The sequence below is a fragment of the Panthera pardus genome, unplaced genomic scaffold (genome assembly GCF_024362965.1).
Source record: "Panthera pardus isolate Hobbes unplaced genomic scaffold, ASM2436296v1 HiC_scaffold_1, whole genome shotgun sequence".
Lineage (NCBI taxonomy): Eukaryota > Metazoa > Chordata > Mammalia > Carnivora > Felidae > Panthera > Panthera pardus.
This window is the reverse complement of record NW_026526654.1, coordinates 23,966,203-23,992,671: the sequence shown is the minus strand read 5'-3', so window position 1 is coordinate 23,992,671 and position 26,469 is coordinate 23,966,203. Positions and strand designations below refer to the sequence as shown.

Here is a 26,469-nt window from a genome sequence, read left to right as displayed (position 1 = left end):
TCATTATTTTCTTGCTTTTGCTTCATTTTTAGTCATTTGGAGAAGTCTCTCTTCCAACTTCGCCTGACGTGTAGTCCGTGACCGGGGTGACCAAAGGGCTCCTCCTTCATGTTGAGGTGAAGGAAAGTCCGAGCACAAAACAGAAATAGCTAAAACTTCTTACCCCAAAAGTCCTAGAACAGCTAGGCCTTAAAGTGGACGGTTCTTCAGTTTCAATACTGTTAAAATCTAATACTTAAATTGGCTTGGTTGGAAGACTTTTATACTTAATTTGCACATTTCTGTTAAAGTAAAATGGGGTTTGCAGTGTGGTCTCAGATTTCCAACTACAGACCCACATAGCTTTCTTCTCAAGCCTCCTGCATATCCTAAAAGACTAGAATACTTAGGACTTTCCCAAAAAGCGCAGTTTCCAAATTCTTGCTAATAATCCTGCTGTCTTTGCAATCTATGAGCCATCAGCCTTAGTCTGAAGATCATGAAAATATCAACAGATGTGACAGCTGGCAGGAAAACAAGAGGAAGGGAAGATCCATTTTCTCTTCCCAGATCCTCAGGGTTTTTCTCTGTGTGAAAGATGCTTCAAAGATAGCAAAGGATAACTCTTCTAACAAGTAACATTTCACTGTATTTTCTTAGGATTATATTAATTCTATCACCTGTTGCAGTGTTTGGCTTCTTGCGAGAATTTAATGCATTTTACAAGTTACTAAGACCTCATGAGTGGAAATTGTACAATTTTTGTACAAAATAGCATCTCTTCCACCTGGATCCACTCTGGTTATGCTAACATGCAAGGAAGGCCTTGTAAGATTTGGTCTTTACACCCGGGGAAGTTTATTATGGCTGCTGTGCAATGGAGAAAAATGGCACCAAATCCCAGAGAATCCTGCTTGTCCTGGTATCCGTGAGCTGTTACCTGCTAGACCAAGTGCTGCAGAACACTTAAATAGGACTGTCAGAAAAATAAAAATAAAAAAATAAATAGGACTGTCAGGAAGCCGTGCAGGCAGAAAGATACTGAGCAATTCTGGAGAAGTGTTCATGGATGGCAAAGCCCATCACTGCATTTTAGGACCACAGCACGAAAGCTCTTCCTGTGGTCTGCAAACTCTTCTGCATGACCCTGTCACCCTCTCCCCCTCCCGGCTAGCAGCCGGCTCCCACCTCGAGTTTCGTCCCCCATGTCCCTTCCTTCCTGACACTTCCCCTTCATAACATCTTCATTTGGAGATTTATTGAATGCCATCTGTTCTGGTCTGATAACTTCAAAAGGACACATAGTAGGTACTTAAATAGCTGTTGGATTGGTTCAGGTTATGGAAACTTTATATTTTGGCCTTCCTCAGATGAAGCCTTTTGGACACATTTTCTGGTAGAAGCAGAGGCAGGTTCAGTGACTTTTGTATGAGAAGGAGTTGGTGCTGCTCTAGATTCTCCTCTATACGATTAGTCATGTTTACTTCAAAATTCCTCTCAGCAAGGTCACTACCGTTCTTCTTCCTTCTCTACCTTCTCCCCAATTTTAAATTAAACATGAAGTTGATCTTTGTCATTCAAACGTTTTGGTTTTGAACCAGTCTTTTAAAATTTAATTTGTATTCCCTTAATTCTTATCAAAAACCTTTAATTAGGGGAGATGTGAAAACATGGGTGGTTTTCTTTTCAAAATTTTATTTAAATTCTAGGTGGTTATCATACAGTGCAGTGTTAGTTTCAGGAGAATTTGGTGATTCATCACTTACCTTCAACACCCAGCGTTCATCACAAGTGCCCTCCTTAGTACCCATTACCATCTAGCCCACCCCCCACCCACCTCCCTCTGGCAACCCTCAGTTTGTTCGCTATCCTTAAGGGTCTCTTGTGGTTTGTTTTCCTCTCTCCCCCACTTCCCATATGTTCATCTGTTTTTTCTTAAATTTGACATAGGAGTGAAATACTGGTCTTTCTCTGACTTACTTTGCTTATTAGCATAATACACTCTAGCTCTATCCATGTTGTTACAAATGGCAAGATTTCATTCTTTTTTGAGGGCTAATGTTCTATTGTGTGTGTGTCTTTATCCATTCATCAGTCAGTGGACACTTGGGCTCTCTCCATACTTGGGCTATTGTCAGTAGTGCTGCTATAAACATCAGGGTGCACATGCCCCTTCGAATCTGTGGTTTTGGGTCCTTTGGGTAAATACCTAGTAGTGCAATGGCTGGGTCGTAGGGTAGCTCTATTTTTAACTTTTTAAGGAACCTCTACACTGTTTTCCGGAGCGGCTGCACCAGTCTTCATTCACACCAACAGTGCAAGAGGGTTCCCCTTTGTCCACATCCTTGCCAACATCTGTTGTTTCTTGTGTTGTTGATTTTAGCCATTCTGACAGGTGTGAGGTGGTACTTCATCGTGGAAAAACCTTAAAGTGAAATCATATCTGGTAGGAAACAAGCCTGATATAGTTGGGCACGTCCATGTGATCAAAGACAACTTTTAAAATTCAAGTAATTAAGAACTGTAGGGAACAAGATACCTTCCCAAACCTGAAATTTTTAAACAAGGTTGTTTACAGTAACTTTTAAGTCAAGAGGTTCCCCTCTGGAATTTCTCAGAAAACAGAAGTTTGTATTTGATAATCTGAGCTTTATAATACACCATAAAAAGGGAGCAGCTGTCCCATTTCTATGGTCCCTCTGGGCTCCAGAGCAGCAGCACGGGCCCCCAGGGATCCCTACGGCAGACCATGCACCCCTGGGCCACAGAGTTGCCTATAGGTTGAACTCTGGCCATCAGAGCCCTGGACCTCCCTGCCACTCCTCTCACTTTGCCACCAAAGGTAAGATTTTAACAAATCAACTGTTTTTTTGAAAATGAGTGGACTGCCTTAAGTCTACCAAGTCAGAGAAGCAGGCAAGAGGGGGCTGGACAGTACCTTAGACTTCATGGTACTGAGCCTCATCAGCACCTTTCCTCTGGAGCCAGGGATCCGAGACCTGTAGAGTCCTTCCGTGAACAGTCTTATTTGTTCTAGTGGGAAGTTAAATGTCACTAACTTCTTTGCTGCTATAGCTCAAAGAATGTCTCAGCCATGCTTTAGTCACTGAAGGATATTTGGACTTGACATCTACCTACCTTCTGCCTTTAAAACTGTCCTGCTGGGTGCCTGAGTCAGGACCTGGTACGTAGTACATAGGAACAACCATTTCCTTAAGCACCCCACCCCCTGCCCCCCCGCGCCCTCCACCTTGTGTCGAACTACATGTTTCCTATTAAAGAAAAGCCTGATTTTATTTGTTAGCTCCAAGGCTGAGATGGCGTATGGTGCTTTCTGGAAGTATTCTATTCTCTAGAAGCTCCGTTGTCCTCTGAACTTGACAACCGGAGCCAAAGGATGGGCACTTCCAAAATCTAACCTTTTGCATTGGAGCTTCTTAGTGGTGCGAACACCGAGTTGCCTTCAGTCTCAGTCTCATATTCTGGGTTTACTGTATGCCTAAAACATACAGGTTTTTACAGGATAAGCTCAAAATCTGCCAATTCTTGGATAAACCGTTCAGTCTTCTTAAAGGAGGGGGAAAGAGAAGTGGATTATAACTTCACAGATAGAAAATGTTTTCTTTTTCTTCTAGGGTTTGATTTTTGTTAAAGTTTGATACAGGGCCTGCACCTGAATTCAGGATCCAGAATGTACACTAAAGCCCTTGGCCTGGGCTACATTTCAGCATTTCCAGCTCAATGGAGCTGGTGGCTTTCTCTGGAAGAGCTGCCCACATGCTCAAGTCAGACCTGAAGGTCAGTTCCCACACTGTGTCCCTGAGGGGGGGTAGATTTTTGTATGACACAGCAGTCTATAAGCACTTAGCATAAAGATGAGCCATTTTATCAAAGAATTGCCCCGTGAGGAAGTATCTGTTTAGAAATCTGGATTTTTATTTTGTATTTTTTAATTAAAAAAATTTATTTATCCTTGGGGCACCTGGCTGACTCAGTTAAGCATTCAACTCTTGATTTCAGCTCAGGTCACGATCTCATGGTCATGAGATTGAGCCCTGCATCAGGCTCTGTGCTGGGCGTGGAGCCTCTTTAGGATTCTCTCTCTCCCTTTCCCTCTGCCCCTCCCCTGCTCAAGCTCTCGCCCTCTCAAAAAAAAAAAAATTACTCTTTTAAGTAGGGTTCATGCCCAATGTGGGGCATGAACTCATGACCCGGAGATCAAGAGTCTCATGCTCTACTGACTGAGCCAGCCAGGCACCCCTTAAATTGAGATTTTTAAATGCAAGCTATCACTCACCTGAAATGAGACTTGTACACTGTGCCCTTCAAATCACAAGATACAAACTAGGAGGGGAGCATCAGGACTTTATATTAGTCTGTAATTTCAGCTTATACTGCATGAAATATAGAATCTTGCACATGGGAGATGGCAGTTAGTGATAGACATGGGAATTAGTGCCTTTACCTACCCGATCCTTCTCCCCACAAAATTCTTAGACAAGCGAAAGCAGAGACTGACAGTGAAAGAAGTGTAGGTACCATCTTACAGTCATTTGGGGATTCTGTCCCGAACACCACTGCAGACCTCAGGTTAGCTGGGTTGGAGCATCTAACTCACTTGAGCAGATTACAGAGTCTCTTATCTATAAGCTTTATCAAACCATCTAGAACAATCTGGTTCCATCAGGGCAGGCCACACTCCATTTTATCACAGACAAGAACAAGTAACAGAGGCAGGGTGAGCAGGAGAGGGAGAGCCCTTGTGACTTCTAATTAGAAATGAATGAAGCAGCTGGGAACAGGGAGGCTATTTTCAAATACTCTATGGGCTATGCTGCTGAATAGAGAAGGGCTACACTTGTTCAGTAGAGCTCAAGAAGCAGGAGGAGAAACCACCAGTGGACCGTTCTGGCTCACTGTGGAGCTCAGATGGCCCAGCCTGCCTCCTGAAGCGGACAGCTCCCTATTGCCTTGCAAGGGCCCAGGGGGCTTGAGGCTCCACTAGGTGGGACTGCCATGGTGGCTGGGACGCCCCACTATTGAACATTTCCCACACCACACTCATCAGGAGACCATATGGAGACCTTAAGCAATCATGATTTCCCATTCTCAGCTCAGCCCCACTGAATCAGCTTCTTCAGGGGATGGGATTCAGATGACACTGAAGTCTCTTCCATTACTGAGATCTGATTTAGAATAGCTGGAGAGTTTTTGAACATTTACTATTCCTATTCATCTATTATTAATACACGGCAGGAAAACAAACTTCATATTCTTAACTTAGTTTCCATTGAAGTGACTACTTTTATACTTCTTGTTTATACTTATTTTGAAGGCATACAAAGCTCAGTAAGTCCATGAATATAATTTTGTGAAATAAAAATTAGAAACATTAAGAAACTACAAATGCAGCATAGGATGAAAACATCATACTGTTTAAGATAAATGATTACAGTACCACACAACTTTCATTTAAAAATAAGTTATAAATGGACTTAATTTTTTTTATTATTCAGTGGTAACCACAAGTCCTTTTTTCTTAGAGGAAAAAAACACAAAACAGCTTTCTTTCATTTTAAATGCACTTTGAGAATAAGCAAATATGGGTGCACAACGAGCTGGAATACACAGACACAGATGGTTTGATAAATCCCCCTGAGAACCAGCTAGTCAGGTATGTTCTTCTACTGGGCTATCTGGCAAAATATCACTTTAATGGGTGAAAACCCAGGGTCTTAAGCAATAAGGAAAAAGAAATAATCTAGTTTTAAATACTCAATGGCCATTTTTTATATAACTTAAACTTATTCAATACATTAACTGCATGTATTTTTAAATATTTAAATTGAAGAATATGTCACTGATCTTTAATGAAATTTCCAAAAGCCTTGGCAGTAGTTCCACACTTCCCCAGCAAGTGGCAGATTTCTTGAAATACTTTCGTCGTCTTTCATAAGCCAGTGCTAGAGTTCATCATGTGTCAAAACTGTAGAGGAGGAAAGTTTATTTAGTGATTGAAATCTTAAATATCAAATGAGCTCAAATGTCACCCAAATCATAGGTGCTGGCTGAGGATCCTTTTGTTTGGTTAGTACCTTTTTGCTTCATTATTAGTTGTTTGTACATTACTGTATCATAAGTACTTACATTTTACCACCTAGAAGGGAGCTTTCATGAGTCTATGAGGACAAGGACCATATCTTTGTTATCTCTGTTATCTCTAAAGCCTAGCACACTGTCTGGCAATTTGAAGCCTTGAAAAATACGTATTTATTACTCACTATGCACAAATAGCCTATCACTAATGTAATGGAACAACAAAGAGCAGAAGCCATATATGGTCTCCTTCTGTGATGGGAAGAGAGAGCAAATACTGATTTAGCTGATACAAATGCGAGGATCAGTGAAGACTATCAGAGACCAAAATGGTTTCTTTTGTATTACTGAGCTGTCACATACTAACTGATTTTAAAACACTGAGAATTCAGAATATTTTCAGGCAGAAATGAATTAAAGTACAATGTAAATGCATCCTATTCCACAATTTGAGATGGTAGACTATGTTTCTTCTTCACCAAATTTCACCTGAGAGAAAATGTAAAGGGAATAATAAAAATGAGCGTAGGGAAGACATTAATTAAGATGTGATTGCCCCCTTCAAAAATAATCAATAGAAGATAAAGTAAAAAAAAATTTCCCTGAACAGAGAAAAAAACTAGGTAATAGAAAATATAACCACAGAAATACAAAGGATCCTAAGAGACTACTATGAACAATTATACACCCCAAAAAAAACCAGGGACAATCTAGAAGAAATGAATAAATCCCTAAAAACATACAACTTACCATGAATATACTGTCTCATGAAGAAATAGAATACCTTAACAAACCTGAGACTGAATCAGTAATCAAAACCTCCTGAGAAACAAAAGTCCAGGACCAAAAGGCTTCACTGGTGAATTCTACCAAACATTTAAGGAATAATACCAATCCTTCTTAACTTTTCCAAACAACAGACAGAGAAGGACACATCCGAACTCATTTTATAAGATCAGCATTAACTGGATTCCAAAACCAGAAAAGTGTACTTTATAAGAAAAGAAAATTACAGGCCAATATTCCTGATAAATAAAAATGCAAAAATCCTCAAAATATTAGCAAACTGAATTCAACAATACATTAAAAAGATCACACACCAAGATCAAGTGGGATTTATTCCAGAGATGCAAGGATGGCTCAATATCCACAAATCAATCAACATGATAAACATCAACAATATGAAGGATAAAAATCATCTCAATGGATGCAGAAAAAGCATTTGAAAAAATTCAACATCCATTTATGACAAAAACTCACAACTAAGTGGGTATAAAGGGACTGTACCTCAATGTAATAAAGGCCATATATGACAAGTCCACAGAAAACAAACATTATATTCAACGGCAAAAAGTTGAAAACTTTTCCTCTCAGATCATGAATAAGAATGCCTACCCTTGCCCCTTTTATTCAATATACTATTAGAAGTACTAGCCATAGCAATTAGGCAAGAAAGAAAATGCATCCAAGCTGAATAGACATAAACTGTATTTGAAGATAACATATTATATAGAATCTAAAACCCTAAAGACCACCAAAAAAACTGTTAAAACTATAAATGAATTCAGTAAAGCGGCAGGACATAAAATCAATATACAGAAATCTGTTGTGTTTCTATACACTGATACCAAACTATAAGAAAGAAAAAGAAAATAATCTATTTACAATTGTATCAAAAAGAATAAAATACTAGGAATAAATTTAACCAAGGAGGTGAAAGACCTATACCCTGAAAACTCTAAGACACTGATGAAGACACAAATAAACGGAAAGATATTCCATGCTCACGGACTGGAAGAATTAATATTGTTAAAATGTCCATACTATCCTAAGCAACCTATAGGTTCAATGCAATCCCTATCAAAATTCCAATATCATTTCTCACAGAAATAGAACAAGAAACTTTAAAACTTATGAAGAACCACAAAAGACACCAAATAGCCAAAGTAACATAGAGAAATGATGAAGCTGGAGGCATCAGGGTCCCTGATTTAAAACTGTATCACAGGAGTGCCTGGGTGGCTCAGTCATTAAGCATCTGACTTCGGCTCAGGTCATGATATCATGGTTCGTAAGTTGGAGGCTTGCTTTGGGTGAGCTCGAGCCCCACTTTAGGTGAGCACAAACTCTGCTTCAGTGAACACGAACTCTGCTTTGGGTGAGCCCCACTTCTCTCTGCACTTTGTGGGAAGATTCTCTCTTTCTCCCTCTCCAAAAAAACAAAACAAACAAACAAAAAAAACCAAGAAAACTATATCACAAAGCTACAGTAACCAAAACAGTTTGAGATTGCCATAAAAACAGATACACAGGTCACTGAAACAGAATGATGGGCACTTATGACAAAGAAGCCAAGAATAGGCAATGGGGAAAGTACAATTTCTTCAATAAATAGTGTTGGGAAATCTGGACAGCCACATGCAAAAGAATGAAACTTTGCCCCATTCTTACACCAAACACAAAGATTCACTCAAAATGGATTAAAGACTCAAATGTAAGACCTGAAATTATAAACCTCCCAGACGAAAACATAGGCAGTAAGCATCCTGATATCAGTGTTGGCAATGATTTTTTGAATTTGTCATCAAAAGTAAAGATAATAAAAGCAAAAGTAAACAAATGGGACTACATGAAACTAAAAAGCTTCTGCAGATGAAAGAAACTATGTATCTGATTAGGGGCAATATCCAAAATATATAAAGAACTCATACAACTCAATAGCAAAAATCTAAACAATCCAAGTAAGAAAATGGACAGAGGCTGTGAAGAGACATTTTCCCAAAAAAGATAAACAGGTCAAAATCACTAATCATAGGGAAATGAAAATCAAAACCATAGTTAACATCTTGTACCCGTAGAATGGCAATTATCAAAAAGACAATAACAAGAGTTAGCAAGGATGTGGAGTAAAAGGGAACCCTTGTGCACTGTTGATGGGAATGTAAATTGCTGCAGCCACGATGGAAAACATATGGCAGTTCCTCAGAACATTACACAAAAAGAAGGAAATCCTACCCTTTGTACAACATGAATGGACCTTGAGGGCATTATGCTAAATGAAATAAGTCAGAGAAAGACAAATACTGTATGATCTCACTTATATAAGGAATCTAAAATAAAACAATACTGAGCTCACACACACAGAGAATAGATTAGTGGTTGTCAGAGTGAGGTTGAGGGATGGATAAAATAGGTGAGGGGTCAAAAGGTACAAACTTCTAGTTATAAAATAAGTAATAGGGATGTAATGCACAGCATGGTGATTATAGTTAACAACACTCTATGGTATACTGAAAGTTGCTAAGAGACCTTAAAAGTTCTTATCACAAGAAAAACAAATTTTATAAGTATCTATAATTTCACAATATACAAATAATGAATGTTACATGCTTGAAATGAATATTATAGCTATCATATCTTAATATAAAAAAAGGAAAAATAAAGAATAATAGGTCATGACCAAGCTGAGTTTGTTTCTGGAACACAGGAAATTTCAATATTAGTAAATCTATTAATATAGTCTATTATATTAATAAATCAAATATAAAAACCAAGCAGTTGCTTCTATTTTTGTTGAGGATGTGGTTGATAAAATGCAACCTATTCTTGATAAAAACACTTATTAGAACAGGAATCAATGGATATTTCCTCAACATAAATTTTTTAGTCCAAAGCCATTATCTTAACAGGGAAACACAGAAGGTTGGCCAAACAAAGTGAGAAAAAGAAGCTAATATTTAACATCATATTAGATATATCAACCAAAGCAATTAGACAAGAAAAAGCCATGTGAGGTATAATGATTAGAGGAAAAACCATTTTTGTTTGCAGATAAGATGTATGTAATCCTAGGGGAAAAAATTCAAGAGAACCAACTGAAATATTACTATAAATAATAGGGGGATTCAGTATGATCATAAAGATTCATAAGCTGAAAACAATAATCTACCACAAACAAATACCAGTAAGATACACTGTAAGAGAAAATCCCATTTATAATAATAACAAAAAGATGAAATACCTAGGGACAAGCTTAAAAAAGATATGGGTAAGACCTATATGATTAAAATGTTATGATTCTTGACAAACATAAAACTGAAACTGAACATAAAGATACATCATGTTCTTAGGTGCAAAGAACAGTTTTCACAAACACGTCAATACTCCCTAACTTAAGTAATAAATTTAATGTAATCTTCCCTCCATCCTCTTCCCTACCCCCCACCAAAAAAGAAAAACCGAAAAATTTCTGGAACTAGATGATTCTAAAGCTTATATGGAAAAATACACAAGAATACCAGGAAAACAACAACAAAATAGTAATGAGGGGAGATGAGCCCTACTCAGTAATAAAACATGCTATAAATCTTCTAATTAAAAAAGTATATAATAGGCACATGTATAGACAGAGATAAATGGAACAGGATAAAAAATGTGCCAAATGAGACAGAAATAATGCAGGAATTTAGTGTATGATAAAGGTGGCAACACAAATCTCTGAAATAAAGACCATCAACTTTTTTCCAGTATTGGACAATAATCCTCTAGAAAAAATGAGCAAAGGATAAAAATAAGCAGTTGAAAAACAGAATTACAAATGTCCCTGAAACATATGACCAGATTCTCAACTCCATTCATGTTACAGGTTGAACTGTGTTTCTCCAAAATTCATATGATGGAACCCTAACCTGCAGGACTTCAGAATGTGACCTTATTTGGAGACAGTCTTTACAGAAGTAATAAGGTTAAAATGACATCACCAGGGTAGACCCTAATCTAACATGACTAGTGTCCTTGTAGGATGAGGAAATCTGCCCAGAGACATATACAGAGAGAAGACAATGTGAAGAGACGCAGCGAGAAAGTGGCTACCTACAAGTCAAGAGAAGGCCTGGGACAGATCCTCCCTCACTGCCCTCAGGAAGGAACCAACTCTAAAGACACCTTGATCTTGGACTTCAAGCTTCTAGAACAGTGAGACAAAAAATTTCTTCCGTTTGAGTCAGCTACTTTGTGGTACTGTGTTAGAGCACCCCCAGAAAACTAATACAGCTTATAATAAGAGAAATGCAAAAGTTATAAAACAAGGCCTACTATAGCCTTAAAAATGATTGCTTGTGTTTGAGTAAAAGAGGTCTTCCAATTTTATTCTTTCTATATATAGTACTTCCATGTTGTTTTCATGTTTATAACAGACTTACATTTGTAATTCAAAATTAAGTAAAAAATCCAAAAATCTTTTGTAAAACTTATTTTTACACATTCATAGGTATGTACACAAACATGCCATTTTTATTTAAGATGGGGCCAATTACAAATATGACTATATTTTTAACTTAAAATATGCTATCCACAAAATACATTTATCTCAATTCTCTTGAAAGACTACAATATTTCTTTGTATGTATTGACATTTATATAATCAATCTTCTATTAATGGATCAATTATTTCTATCTCATTATTAAAAACAATGGCATAACATGTGTACATATTTCTCTTATTTATTTATTTATTTATTTATTAGAAAGAGAGAATGCGTGTGCACACATGAGTAGAGGAGGGGCAGAGAGAGAGGAGAGAGAGAATCCCAAGCAGGCTCCACACCGTCAGCACAGCCCAATGCGGGGCTCAAACTCACAAACTGTGAGATCATGACCTGAGCCGAAATCAGGAGTCAGGTGCTTAACTGACTGAGCCACCCAGATGCCCCTCACTTCTCTTTTTAAATGTAAACCTGACACACATATTTTAGTTTTTATACACATTGTAAAATTTCCTTAATTTATACAGCTGCTGTATGTACGAGCATATGAGTGCTCACTTGTCAGTAACCTCACTAACTCTGGCTATTATTAATCCTTTAACTCTCTCCAATTTGGGAAGAGAAACATTTCATCCGTATGTTCTGTGCATTAAAAAATTTTGAGGCAATTGTGTAAAATTTCCTTTCTGTCTTCCTTTCCCCACCCCCTTTCTCCCCTGTTTTCTGTCTTCTTCAACTCCCTTTTAAAACAGTTGTATCACACCACTTACAGAATCTTCTTCTGAATTGAAATGGTGTCTTCAAATTATTTAAATTAATTAAAAATAGGGGCACCTGGGTGGCTCAGTCGGTTAAGCATCCAACTCTTGATTTCAGCTCAGGTCATGATCTCACGTTGTGTGAGATGGGGTCCCACACTGGGCTTGGGATTCTCTCTCTCTCTCTCTCCTCTCTCTCGGCCCCTCCCCTATGTACTTTCTCTCTCAAAATAAATAAACAGTAGAAAAATAAATTCATTAACAAAACATGGATGTGTTTTAAATACTCAACCTCTCAGAAAATAACTGCATTGGTTTTGTTAAAGAATACAAAAAGATGAAACACAATTTCATGCTTATGTGAGAAAGTTTATATATAATATTTTTTTAAGTTTATTTATTTTGAGAAAGAGTGCAAGGGTGCACATGCATGTGCTTGCTCAAGTGAATGAGTGGGGGAAGGGCAGAGAGTGGGGGGGGGGGGGAGAGAGAGAGAGAGAGAGAGAGAGAGAGAATATGAATCCCAAGCAGGCTCCACACTGCCAGCACTGAGACTGGTGCAGGGCTTCAACCCACAAACTGTGAGATCATGACCTGAAATCAAGAGTCAGACACTCAACCGAGCCACCCAGGCGCCCTTATGTATAACATTTGTATGTTTATATTTAACATTTCAGCTTCTAAAAAAAATAAAGCTGAGGGAAATAAGAATATTATTCTGAACCACTGGGAAGAATTATTGTTGAGGATTAATACAACCTGTTTGAAAGTCTCTAACACTGGAGCTCAGTGCTATTTTTAAAAAAGAGTAAAGAAAAATTGAGAGAACTAGGCACTAATGAGGAAAGAGAATTAGGAGGCAATCAAGAAGTTTACAGCAGCTTTAACAGAATATTCAACACTTACTTGTTGAAGGTTTATGTAGAGTGATGAAACGCCTAGGTAACCACATTTTAATCTTACAAATGGAAGCACATCTAGTCCAAGTCACCCTCCAGCCCTGAGGAGGTTACTAGAACCAGGAACACATGGGAAATCCATATTCCACATGGGATTAATTCGGGAGATAGGAGGTAATATTTCTAGGTTCCATATAAGTCTTTCACTAAACTTTAGGGCTTGGATTTTCATATTTGGGACATTTGGTGTAATCCTAAAGACAAGCATATTTTCTACTTTTATTTTCTACCTCTTGTGTCAGAAGGCTAATGCTTTGGCACCCATTTATGTGGTGATATGAACTGAAGTTACATCCATGGGGAATAGATTCTCTATCCATGTTTTAAATTTGTGAGTTTAAGTCCACATAAAATGAAGTTCTTAATAATATCACAAATTTTCTGAAAGAAATTCTGACCTGATCATTTACTAAAGTCACCAAGAAATGAGTTTGTAATCTATTTTAATTTCACTTCAGGCAACACATGATTCAGACACCACCATAGAATATTGACTTACTTGCATTTTTCTTCTTGTTTTCTAGGTGCTCTAACAGTCGTCGTATCTCAGTGTCATACTCCACCCATTCTGGGACAATCCTGGCAGCAGCTTTTAGCTTAGGTTCTTTTGTTTTGGGATTATTGCACTAAAAGTTTAAATAAAATTTGGTTAATGAAAAATGACTTTCCTTGTATGTTAATTATGCTTCGTTTAAGGAAGGAAGGGCGGGCGGGAGGGAGGGATAGAGGATGAACAGATCATTGTCCAGGAAAAAAGGAAATACTTGAGAACATTACTATGTCACTACAGCATACAAAATGAATTTTATAAAAAGCAGAGCCCTAAGTACTAAATATTTAAAGCACTAACAAATAAAAGTACTTAGTTTAATAGGGAAAGGATCAAGCAAAATGACAAATAATAGTTTATGTAAGCAGTAAGTATTTAATGCAAATACCTCAATCAGAAATTTAAACAAAAATTGTTTAAAAACATTCTTATGGTTAACAAGGAGTCTGTCAAACACTTCTCCAAAATGTTTTGGCAAAAGATCTAATTACATGATTATTTTGTAAAAGAACATAGCAGACTATATTAATAAGTATTCTTTTATCTTTCTTTGGACTAAAATCTGGTTTATATACTTGTGTTTTCCACAGACAAATGTTGTTAGCCTTTAGAAATTCCTCGAGTTTGTTTAGCAAAAGCATTCCCTCCCCTTCATATGCTTCTGTTCTAATTAGCAACTGTGGCGATATTAAAAATCAGTTAACTGGAACTCGTGTCAAAATACTGATAGGGTGAAATTCACAGGAGTTTATAAATCTCATGTCTAAACATATTAACTAGTCTACCTGACAGATACAGTGGAATAACGATGGGTATAGATCCTCAGTCCTCATGGTTCCAACTCTTTGCTTACTGGTAGTAAGACCCATACATTTCAGTTAACTGTGTGTGTGTGGGGGGAAGATCTTAGCTTCATCACAAGGGAGGAAGCTGAAATAAGATAATCTCTATGCTTCCACGGATATCTGACCGATGTAAACGACTCAGCGAGCAGTTGGTCCTATTATGGGGTTTCTGGGAAATTAAGAGGTCAAAAGGCAAAGTGAACAGGAGAAGGATCTGATTCTGGATGTATGTGACGGTACAGCCGACAAGATGCTAATGTGCTGGATGTGAGGTGTGAGGAGAGAGGTCAAAGATGACCCCAGAGTGTGGGGCTTGAGCAACATGAAGAATGGAGATGCCATCGACCAAGACATGAAGGACTATGGAGGAGGACAAATGTCACAAAGTTCCAGAAGCATCCCATTTGCTCTTTACAAGACATTAATAGAGAACACATCTTGAGCTCACTTTCATGCGACATCTTGTAGTTGCCCCAACTTGCTTTCTCCCTAATTCCTTATGGGAGAGCTACTGGTTATGTACGAGCCATGAGCCTATTGTCTTTTTTTTTTTTTTTATGTTTATTTATTTTTGAGAGAGAGGGAGAGACAGAGCATTAGCAGGGGAGGGGCAGAGAGAGAGGGAGACACAGAATCTGAAGCAGGCTCCAGGCTCCCAGCTGTCAGCACAGAGCCCAATGCGGGGCTCAAACTCACAAACTGCGAGATCATGACCTGAGCCGAAGTCGGACGCTCAACCGACTGAGCCACCCAGGCGCCCCGAGCCTGTTGTCTTAATCCCTTCCTCATCAAATATTTTCACTTCATTCCATTGTGTATTTTTTCCTATAGTATTATATTCCTGAAGTGGGAAAAGGAGATTTTCTCTGCAGAAATTAACCTTACAGGCATTATGTTCTATAAAGTAAAGATAATGGAACTATTTCCATTTTAATCCTGTCAGAAACTGTTAAAATACTGTGTTTCCCTTAGTTTTCTGTCTTACAATCCTCCCCCCCCCCCCCATCTATATTGGTGGTGCTTACATGGGTTATCATGCCCCCCAGGGGAGCTTTGGCAAGGTCTGGACACATTTTTGGGTGTCATGACTGGGGGGTGGTGGGGCACTACTGCCATCTAGTGGGTAAAGCCAGAGATGCTGCTAAACATGCTCCAGGGCCCAGGACAGCCCCCCACAATTATGAATTATATGGTCTCAAATGTCAATAATGCCCAGGTTGACTGAAACAGAGCCGAGATGGTACCATGATATTCATAAATGCTCTCATCCTCACCTTTGATACCATTAATCATGCTTTTTCCTCTTCATTGGGCCATTTCCTTGGGGTTTGTCTGCATTCCCTTAACTTTTTTCCCAAAGAAGTTGGCCCAAATTAGCATGTTCTCTCATTTTTAAGTGTTTCTGTGGGAGGGATGGCTACCTGTCCACGAAAATTTATGCCATCTTTTTTCTATGTAGACCTATCACTAAGTAGCAGCTGCCCATCTGGGAATGACATTTCTTAGCTGCCCTTACATCTAAATGTGGTCCCACAACGAATCCACCAAGGGGCCGCAGCTTTTAGGAGTCAGGAAGCATTCCTCATACTCTTTTTCTCCCCTCCAGATCAACACTACCCAACAGAAATATGATGGAATTTTAAATTTTCTCGTAGCCACATATAAAAGTATAAACGGAACAGTTGAAATAAACATACAAATATATCAAAAACACTATCAGTCAATATGTAATAAATATAAATACTATTTATATTTTTATATTCTTTTTATTGTGCTGAGTCTTCAAAATCTAGTGTGTATTTTATACTTTACAGCACATCTCAATTCAGGTCAGCAATATTTAAAAAAATTTTTTTTTCTAATGTTTATTTATTTTTGAGACAGAGAGAGACAGAGCATGAATGGGGGGAGGGTCAGAGAGAGAGGGAGACACAGAATCAGAAGCAGGCTCCAGGCTCCGAGCTGTCAGCACAGAGCCTGACGCGGGGCTTGAACTCCTGAACCATGAGATCATGAACTGAGCCGAAGTCGGACACTTAACCGACTGAGCCACCCAGGCGCCCCAGATCAGCAATATTTTAGCTCAATGGCCACGTGTGGCAAGTGGCTGCCATACTGGACAGATCAGTTTCTGATGGCTACAGATGATGACAGCACCTCAGAGGATGAAGGAGCCACAAGATGGATGGAGGCTGGTCCCATGATGGACAGGGAAGCTACTCACTGACAACACCCACTTAGATCTGGACTTAGGTGAGTGTGACACCACTGAAATCTGGGGTTTGTTATAGTTAGCTCATGTTAACCTAAGTGTTAGAGATCCCAAGGAGACCGTATGTCACTAATGTATGAGTCACAACCTTATATGTCACAGCACAACCTTAACATCTTATGAGTTATGTTCAGTAAGGTTCTTGGTCTCTCTTTAGAAAATTCCCTTGCTTTCTTCTTAACAATGCCACCTCGATTCTGCTTTCTATCACCTTTGACGGCAATCTGACAAGTTGGCGTGCTACCACTTTCCTATACATTTCTACACGTACCTAGAAAAATGTCCCTAGATTTTATTGTCCTGTCTTCTTATGTTCAAAACTGCGTGAATGCTAATATTTGGATAGTTTATTTTTTAACGGAAGATCTTACAAATAATTATTTTAAACTCAAATTAGCACATAAAAACAATATGGTCAGAAAAAGAATGACGATATAACTATTAAAGACACTATAGTACTGGAATGTAAGTTCAAGATAGCTAGACAATACATTAGCTTGAAATATTTCATGTCTAGGAGAAATAGAGCATAAACTGTTTAAAACTAAAAGTTAAAAATTTTTCTCAAAAGGAAGGAAAAAAAACCCAGACATGTATAGGATAATTCAAGTAGACACATTTGGGAAAAACATTGGCAGGAGAACCAAACTGATTGTGTATTAAGATGATAGTTAATCCAGGAACATTTCAGCAGCTCATGGTCTTTCTCTCAGATGCCGCTGTGCATTAAAGAGGAACCCAGCAAGCCTGAGATCGCTATCCTTGGAAAGGCCTGCTTGCAAGGAGGGGCTTCGGCTGGCATCTGGGAACTTGGGTTTCAGGAGTGTTCCCACCATTCCTGATGAGAATGGCTCACCATGCCTAACCTGTGCCAACCACATAGTTTATGCCAAACATGTGCTTTCCTTCTGGATGTTGCGAATTATAAGCTTTTAAAGTGTGAAGTGCCTGGTATGTGACAGGCAGGGGCGTGCTTATGGGACCAGCCCTCAATAAGAATCCTGGGTACTGGGTTCCTAATCAGCTTCCCTGGTAGACAACACTTCACATGTGCTGTGAAATTCCTTATAGCTTCAGGGATTAAGCTTGCCCTGTGAGGCTGCATGGGGAGAGGGCTCTTGGAAGCTGGCATCTGGTCTTCTCTGGACTTTGCCCCATACATCCTTTCCCTTTTGCCCTGTACCCACTGGAATAAAGCATAGCCATGAGTATGATGATATTCTGAGTCCTCTGAGTCCTCTTGTGATTCAGCAAACTTGGGGGTGACCTTGGGGTCCCCCAGAGACAGCCCTGTACTTGGCCAACTTAAGTAAATAGAGCAAATAGACTAAGCAGCAGTGTGCCACATGTGTGCCATTCCATTTGTAAAAGAGAAGATACTTCTATTCGAACATTTTCACATCTGCTTATACACAAATGACAACACACACGCACTCACCAGGTCGATTGTTTTGGCTCTCTGTTTGGATTCATCGTCACACCAGGTTTCACACCACAGCCAGTCTTGAGGAAGAGACTTAATGGCCACTTGGTAAATCATATTATTGGGAAGATCCTATAGAAGAAAAATGATTTAAACACAGAGGTATAGAAATTAGAGTCAGAGGGAATGAGGTTGATGAGGCCAATTAAATTAAAAACGGGTCCGAAGAATCATATGCAGATCTAAAATATCTATTTGAAAAAAATTTTAACGTTTATTTTTGAGAGAGAGAGTGTGCACGCACATGAGGGGGAGGGGCAGAGAGAGAGAGAGAGCGAGGGTGAGAGGGAGAGAGGGAGACACAGAGTCTGAAGCAGGCTCCAGGCTCTGAGCTGTCAGCACAGAGCCCGACATGGGGCTCGAACTCACACCGTGAGATCATGACTGGAGCCAAAGTCAGATGCTGAACCAACTGAGCCACCCAGGTGCCCCTAAAATATCTATTTTTAAGCTAGTAAACATTTAATCTGACTCAACCATCTTGTGTCATGATGAATCCATGCCCTAGAACTATGCCCACAGCTGCGCTGGACTTCACCCCTCGTGTCAGGAATGGAGCGGGAAGCCCAGAAACCCACCGCTCTTCACTGCCCCAAGCGGATAGCCTCAATGCCTCTGCCTGACCTGAAACAAGGCGACCGATCACCCACACCGTGCCTGCTCTTGCTGTTTATGGCTGCCATCGCTGTGCTCTCCAGATTTGGAGGTGACCTTTCGTGTCCCTGTTAGGAAACAATGCTCCAGGAGAATTCTCACATTTCTGCATGCTCGGGGCTTTCTAAGTAAAGACTGCTGGCACCTGCGTTAAAGGAAGTTTAAATGGCAAATGAGCCTCACAGGTGACAAAGCCCTGAATCATGCCCACAATCATGTGAGTGACCGACCCAGTCAAGTCTTCAGATTAGATGGCAACCCCTGGGTCCACAAAGACTTCAGCGTTGTGAGAGACTGCAGCAGAATGCCCAGCAATGTCAGACCCAGATTCCTGACCCACAGTTACTGTAAGTGGCTAGGTTTTCAGGTAAGTCATTAGGTAGCAACAGATAATGAATACAAGATTGTTGTGGGATTTGGATTTGACAAACAAAGCTGCTACTATTCATGCACAAGTATTTGTGTAGACATATGCTTTCATTTCCCTTCAAAGAGAATAACTGGTCATATGGTAGGTTTAAGTTTAAATTTTAAGAAAACCCCAAACTGTTTTCCAAAATGGAAAGGGAGGGAGAGGCTGAAAATATAAGGTTTTAAAGTTTACAAGCAGGGAATTGGAGCAGTCTGGATCTATGCACTGCAAATGAGTCTAAGAACGTTCTACTTACCTGATCTAGGTTTGACAGACTGTTTGGATCTTGACTGAGAGCTTGGTACTGGCCCCGGAGCCTGTCACCGGCTGCAATTCTCCTGAACTGCTTGAGATCCACTACATACAAGGCACTGCAAAGGTGAACAGTCTTTGGTGGTTCATGTTGTTCACGTATTTTTACTTTCCCCCAGTGACTATTTACAGTAATGGGATTGACTTCAGATATCCCTGGGTCTAATAACAAGTCCTTTCCTAAATTTTCGCCCAATTCTAAAACTGTTTCCAAGGGTTTGAAGTTTGTTATAATACTGTTAGGATCCATATCCTCTTAGAGTCACCACAGGTTTTTCCAAGATACCATGGAACTCATGGCTCTACAAAACAACATATTTGAAGACAGCATGTTCATTTTGTTATATGACAAACCAGTTTAAGTCTTCTGTTGTGGTCAGGAGCCTCTCCCCTGAGTTCTATTACTTGGTTTAACTCCTGGCTCAGTTACGCACTAACAGCGTAAGCCTGGGCAAGTTACATGAGTGCTTCATCCCTCTGAAACATCTATCACATGGGGCTGATAACAGTATCTCAAAAGGTTGTCACAGAAATTTTATGAGTTGATACAGGTAAAGTCTTGGGGTGCCTGGGTGGCTCAGTTGGTTAAGTGTCTGACTCTTGATTTCAACTCCAGTCACGATCTCACAGTTCGTGGGATTGAGCCCCGCGCTGGGCTCTGCACTGATGGCACAGAGCTTGCTTAGGATTCTCTCTCTCCCTCTTCCACTTGCCCCTCCCCTGCTTGTGCTGCTCCTCTCTCCCAAACTAAATAAACAAACAAACAAATAAATATTAAAAAGAGATGAATCTATGTTTAAAAAATATATATATGTAAAGTCTTGTAAGAGCGATTAGCACATAGCAAACACCAATTGGTTGTCATAATTGTCTGATTTCTAAGAAAACAGAGTATTGAGATCCAGTAAGTTATTTGGTTACTAAAAAGTAAGAGTATGGATTTTCTTACCTGATATGGTATTTCCTTCTTAAAAGATGTGATGCCCAGTATCCCTTTTTCCAGAAACGATACCCATCCATTTCAGTGCGGCTATCACAAAATGGGGTATACCCGTAGGGTGCTCCATCCAGATCAAAATCTCGGAGTTCTTTTAGGTCATGTCTTACAATCTAAATAATTAAAACAGTTTCTCTGATGAAGCCTATACAATAATATAACATTATGCTATTATAATAAGCCTTTTTAACGTGAATCTCAAATTGTCACCTGACTGTAGAAACAGAACTGTGTTTTCCTCACAGCTCTTTCTTTTTTAAAAATTGTTTTTCAACGTTCATTATTTTGAGAGACAGACAGAGTGTGAGGGGGGAGAGGCAGAGAACAAGGGAGATACAGAATCTGAAGCAGGCTCCAGGTCTGAGCTGTCAGCACAGAGTCCCAACACAGGGCTCGAACTCACGAACCATGAGATCATGACCCAAGCTGAAGTTGGACGCTTAACTGACTGAGCCACCCAGGCTCCCCGCTCACAGCTCTTTCAAGCAGTAGGGAGTTTATGAAGTTCCCTTTTCTCTTGTTCGTACAGATGAAGAGAAACCTAAAATGCATATGCCTAGTCTATAGGACAGTGGTCTTATTAATAAGAATAGTCTGTCATGTCATCTTAATCAAGATTTCTTAAACAATATGCGTTTTGGGAAGAAATTAAATATTTCACAAGTTCATCGCTCTTAGTTTATCAAGGTATGGATTAATAATTCAAAATCATTTTTATGACAAATCTCCAGTATTTTATATTGGCCAATATTAGTCTGAATGATGAAGAAAAACCTCTTAATTATCCTCAATGGCTTTAATGAAATAACATTAGCGTGTTCCAGTTTTTAATAGACTCTAGCCTGCTGGAAAATGTCACTGTGTAAGCTGGGGGAAGGTAGGAGAAATATGTTTTATGTTAGACAATATGTTTTGAAATGCTTAGTTCATTATCCACATTTTCCTGTTTTCTTCATTTTTAAGGATAATGATTCATATTTGTCAACTTGGAAACTAACACAAAAACAACAATAGAGTTAACAATACAAGTAAACTCTAATAGAGGATTTGAAAATACACTTTTGTCCTAAATATAAATACTAACTTGTGTACTTATTTTATATAACATTATTATTTACTGTTCTTCTTAAAGATTCTGTGTATTTTGCAAATATTTTTTCCCACTAGTGATTACAAAGGCATGCAATGCAAGGAGGGAAGGGGAAAAGTCGTAATTTTTGGATATGTAAGTTTTGAAAGAATGGGTTTTTGGGGGATAAATTTGGGACATTTTCCCCCCTTAAGTGTAAGGATGATGAGGTTTTGGCTATTGGCTAAAGGCCCAAGAATGCTGTGGGAGGTACAAGCAAGAGAGGAGAGCTGTCTGTAATCGCCAACTTTTTCAGCAAGAAGCATAGCTCCTTTTAAGCAAACAGCTCATACATTCATAGGAACTCACACAACTACTTTTATCATGACTAATTTCAGTACTTATTTTTAATTACCAAAACCAAAAAACTACCACTTCAGAGAGAAAACTGCAATGTCCAAATAATAAATGGTACTGCTTGTGATACACTGGATTTTCCCCTGGAATTCTGACCGTTTTTTTTTTTGAAGATACTTTCCTTACATATCACATTCACGTCTTCCACATTTATGCAGCAGGGCAACAAAGACAATAACGAGCACCAGCAACATGAATTGAGTCCCTGTACTCAGAAGTGCAAACACAGTTTAAGTATTACTGAAAGCAACAGTTAATCTTATTACCTGGTCAGCATCAACAAAAATGATTTTGTCCACCGCTAGGGGAAAAAGGACATCGAGGAAAAGAATTTTGTAACCCCAAATAATCCTCTGTTTTTCCGTCTGCTGGTGAAGCCAGCGGGGCCACTGATACTGCACTAGCTCGTACTGGAACCCATATTCCTCAGCCATGTGAGGAATCACCTCCTAAAAATGCGCACACACACACGAATCAAAGAATATGTTCATATGTTTAGAGAACAATTTAACATTTGAAAGAGTTTACCATAAATTATTACAAACTAATTGGTAAAAAAGTGTAAACTACTTCTATAACTTATACCTATTAATGAGGAATAGGAAAATGCTGACAAATATCAAAATAGAAGTATACATAAAACTATATGATCTAATGACATTAAAAAATAGGTACACCATATTAACTAGCAAGCTTATCAACTAAGATCAATGTTTCCCTAGTTTTTATCACTACTGTTTGACTTGAGAAAGCCTGACTATAAAGGAAAAGCATTTGGATCTTGGAACATCGACACAGCGAACAGTTTATGTTTATGTCAACATACTGGCTGGTCAGACAGCTACAACATGAAGAGGGGTGCAAAAAACCACAAAATGAGTTGTAAATTGATGAATTAGGTTCTCCCCATGAGTTTCATGTCTGAGATTTATGACTATCTAATTCAAGGATTAAAAACGCAGGGTAGTCATTGTGGGTGTGAATATCTGATATTTGATTCAGAGTCTTAGAGACTTAAAGTATCTTATTCTGTTTAAACCAGAGCAGTTAATGAAATACACTGTTGGTTAAGTTTGGTTCAAGAGCCCCACGTGAGAGGGAGAATGGTAAAGGGGTGGGGAAAGACAGGTTAGCACACAGAGAATTTGCTTTTTCCTGCTCAGTTCTCATTTGTAGCTAGCTGCTGGTTATATACTTAAATTTTCTCCTTGCTTTTGTAAGAACAACGTAGATTTAAATTATGTTCCTTAGCATAAGCATTGGTTTTTATTTATGAATTATAATGCTGTAATTATGGCTAGACCAGTTGTTGAGAATCACTGTTTTGATTTCAAAATTTAAAAATATGTATTAGGAAAAATTAGAAAAATTTTCTAATTCAGCAAATATGTATTAAAATTTTCACTGAGGGGTGCCTGGGTGGCTCAGTCAGTTAAATGTTGGACTCTCGATCTCAGGATCATGAGCTCCAGCCCTGCACTGGGCTCCACCCTTACTGAGCATGCCCTATGTGCCAAGCACTATTTTAGGTCCTAGGGATACAGATGTGAACAAAACAGATACAAATTGTGGCCCCCATGATGCTTACATTTTAGAGGTGGTGGGTGGATTAAATGAAATCAGTAAGTTATCTATAGAAGACAGAGCTAGGAAAAAATAAAAAAGGAAGGGAAGCAGAGTGAAAAATCAGAAGGGACTGTAACTTCAGACTGTGTGGTCAGGAAAGGACTATTCCCTACGCAGGCAGAATTCATTAAATGTTTGAAGGAAGAGAGGAGGTACATTTTGAAAATTGGAAGGAAATGATCTAGGGTACTAGTAATTTCTATTTCTATATCTAATTGCTGGTTACACAGGTGTTTTATCTTTGTAAAAATTCATCAAAGCTGCACACTTACGATTTGTACACATTGTACATGAAAAGCTTCAAAAAGAAACATTTTAAGGGAAAGGAACAAAATTCCAAAAAGAAGGAAAATATTATTTCAGATATGGTATTACTTTTGGCCATGTGGGAGAACAAGACCTTTATGCAGACACAGCACTATATTTCTACTGAATGGTATATTTCCTGCTGAGAGAATCTTACAATTGTATTATCTCAGTTTATGTAAAATTAACCAATCCCCTTATGCAGTATTTGCCTAGTAGGATAACATCAAAAACTTGCTGACAAACTAGTAGGACTTGTTGTTTATATGAATGGGTTCTTTTTTGTTTTATCTACTGCTAAATGCACACAGGAGGCGGCACTCTTGGTGGTTGCGAAGATGCTGTTACGTGAGGGTTAAGCACCAGGCTGTGAGGGCAGCATGCCTGGGATCAGATCTCAGCTATCTGCTGAATTAGCTGTTTGATCTCAGGACTCTGCTTTAAAGGACAAAGCTTGCTCAGAGAAAGGTTAGACCCTTTGTCCCAGGCTCCCGGTAGGTAACCTCTATGCCTTCTACTGTCCTGCCTCAGTCAACACCAAATAGTCTATGCCAACAATGCAACTTACCACTGGGACTGTGAGCCACAACGTATCAGCTGAACCTCTCCAGGGGCTGGAGGCAAAGGTAACACTGTGGCAGTCAACTGGGTCTATGTGGCCAACCCCCAATAAAAACTGTGGACACCACAGTCTGAGTGAGCTGCCCTGGTTGGCAATACTCCATGTGTATTGTCACGTTTTTGCTGGGAGAAATAAGCGCTGCTGCCAAACCCACTGGGAGAGGACAACTGGAAGCTCTGGGTCTGGTCTGCCCTACACGTCTCTTTGTCTTGCTTGTTTTAACCTGTACTGCTTTGCTGTAAACTGCAACTGTGAGCATAATGGTGTTTCTTTCTTTCTTTTTACGCTTATTTTTGAGAGAGAGCAAGTTGGGGAGGGGCAGAGAGAGAGAGAGAGAGAGAGAGAGGGAGGGAGGGAGAGAGAGAGGGAGGGAGGGAGGGAGGGAGAGAGAGAGAGGGAAGGAGACACAGAATCAGAAGCAGGCTCCAGGCTCTCAGCTGTCAGCACAGAGCCCAATGTGGGGCTTGAACCCATGAACCATGAGATCATGACCTGAGCTGAAGTTGGATGTTCAACTGACTGAGCCACCCAGGTGACCCTCTTTTCTTTCTTTTTTTTAATTTATTCATTTATCCTGAGAGACAGAGAGTGCGCAAAAGTGGGGGAAGGGCAGAGACAGAAGGAGAGAGAGAGAATCCTAAGCAAGCTCCACACTGTCAGTGCAGAGCCTGACACGGGGCTCAAACCCACGAACCATGAGATCATGACCTGAGCTGAAGCTGGCAGCTTAACCGACCAAGCGGGCCAGGCACCCCGATAATGGTGTTCCTTATTTCTGTGAGTCCTTCTAGTTAATCACTGAACCTAAGGTGAACTTGGATACCTCCCCATTGTGCAGGCTGGTTATGTAATTTCTGAGTCTTGGTTTTCTGTGAATAGAACTTTATGAAGAACAAATAATGTAGGTAAATCACTCAGCAATGTGCCTGGCAATATTAAGGAATAACAACATGGCTGGCTATTTTTATTTCTGCTTTTACCGCTGGCTTTGGTTTAGAAAAAGAGAACTCCTTTGAACTGCTACTGAATGAGACCCTAACTTGCATGAAATCTGATTAGTCCGCAGTGAGAATAGGGGGAAACAGGGTATACTTTGTAGCAAGAGTGTGAGGCTGAGTACAGGGGAGCAACTGTTGGCCCCCTGAAAACTTCTCAGGATAAAATGCCTCAGACTTCTGAATATAGTCCCCAAACCACTACCACAGCAGTCACTGTGCCGCAGAAAGATCAAAGAGCCTTATTATTCCTGGGACTATCGAACTACTTCCTATGGTACAGTTTTCATGTTCTCTGGATACTACTGTTCTAGTCTATCTTTGTAAAATTATGAGAGAATCTAATTCTTTTTATTGACAATCTGTACATATCTTTCACTGCCAAGTTTAATTATATTATCATGAAAAACCACTAATCCTTCTGATTTTGAGTTTACTTAAAAATAAACCATCTCCTTCTGTCCTCCTAAACACTTCTCTGAATAAAAACAGTGTAACATTTTTCTTAAGCCAGATAAAACAATGAATACCAAAACTTTAAAATTAGAAACAGTAATTTCAAAAGGCTCATTCTGAAAATGTCGTGAACTTACAATGACATAAAGAATTTACTTTTAAACATTGAACCACTCTATAATAAAAAGGTTAATGTACTTACTTTAAATGTTGGTGAGAGATAATTTTTTAGAAACCAGAATTTCACAGGTGTTTTGGTGTTACGTAAAACAGAAAGCATCATAATTCTGTATAAAGGAACATTTAACCCAGTAAGTTAATATTAATAGGAGTTCATCCTGCTTTTCCTAAGGCTTTTTAATTATTATATATATACATGCAATAATTATTTAAAGGC

The 26,469-nt window shown here is 39.1% G+C and overlaps 1 protein-coding gene across 4 annotated transcripts in view; it reads right to left on the bottom strand.

Annotated features, from left to right (window-relative positions):
• Nucleotides 1–5,445: 5,445 nt before the first annotated feature.
• The window catches only part of UGGT2 (UDP-glucose glycoprotein glucosyltransferase 2), a 192,162-nt gene continuing 171,138 nt past the window's right edge, over nt 5,446–26,469 (bottom strand). For 3 of the 4 annotated variants that reach the window (XM_019444060.2, XM_019444062.2, XM_019444064.2), the window contains 7 exons: nt 26,275–26,359; nt 22,334–22,516; nt 20,534–20,694; nt 19,529–19,643; nt 18,162–18,278; nt 13,556–13,682; nt 5,446–5,965 (listed from right to left, as the gene is read on the bottom strand). In XM_019444060.2, the coding sequence (XP_019299605.2) occupies nt 5,943–5,965; nt 13,556–13,682; nt 18,162–18,278; nt 19,529–19,643; nt 20,534–20,694; nt 22,334–22,516; nt 26,275–26,359 (811 nt within the window). In that variant the 3' untranslated portion in view covers nt 5,446–5,942. The remainder of the gene's footprint in view (nt 5,966–13,555; nt 13,683–18,161; nt 18,279–19,528; nt 19,644–20,533; nt 20,695–22,333; nt 22,517–26,274; nt 26,360–26,469) is intronic. The other variant, XM_019444061.2, reaches the window with a different exon arrangement.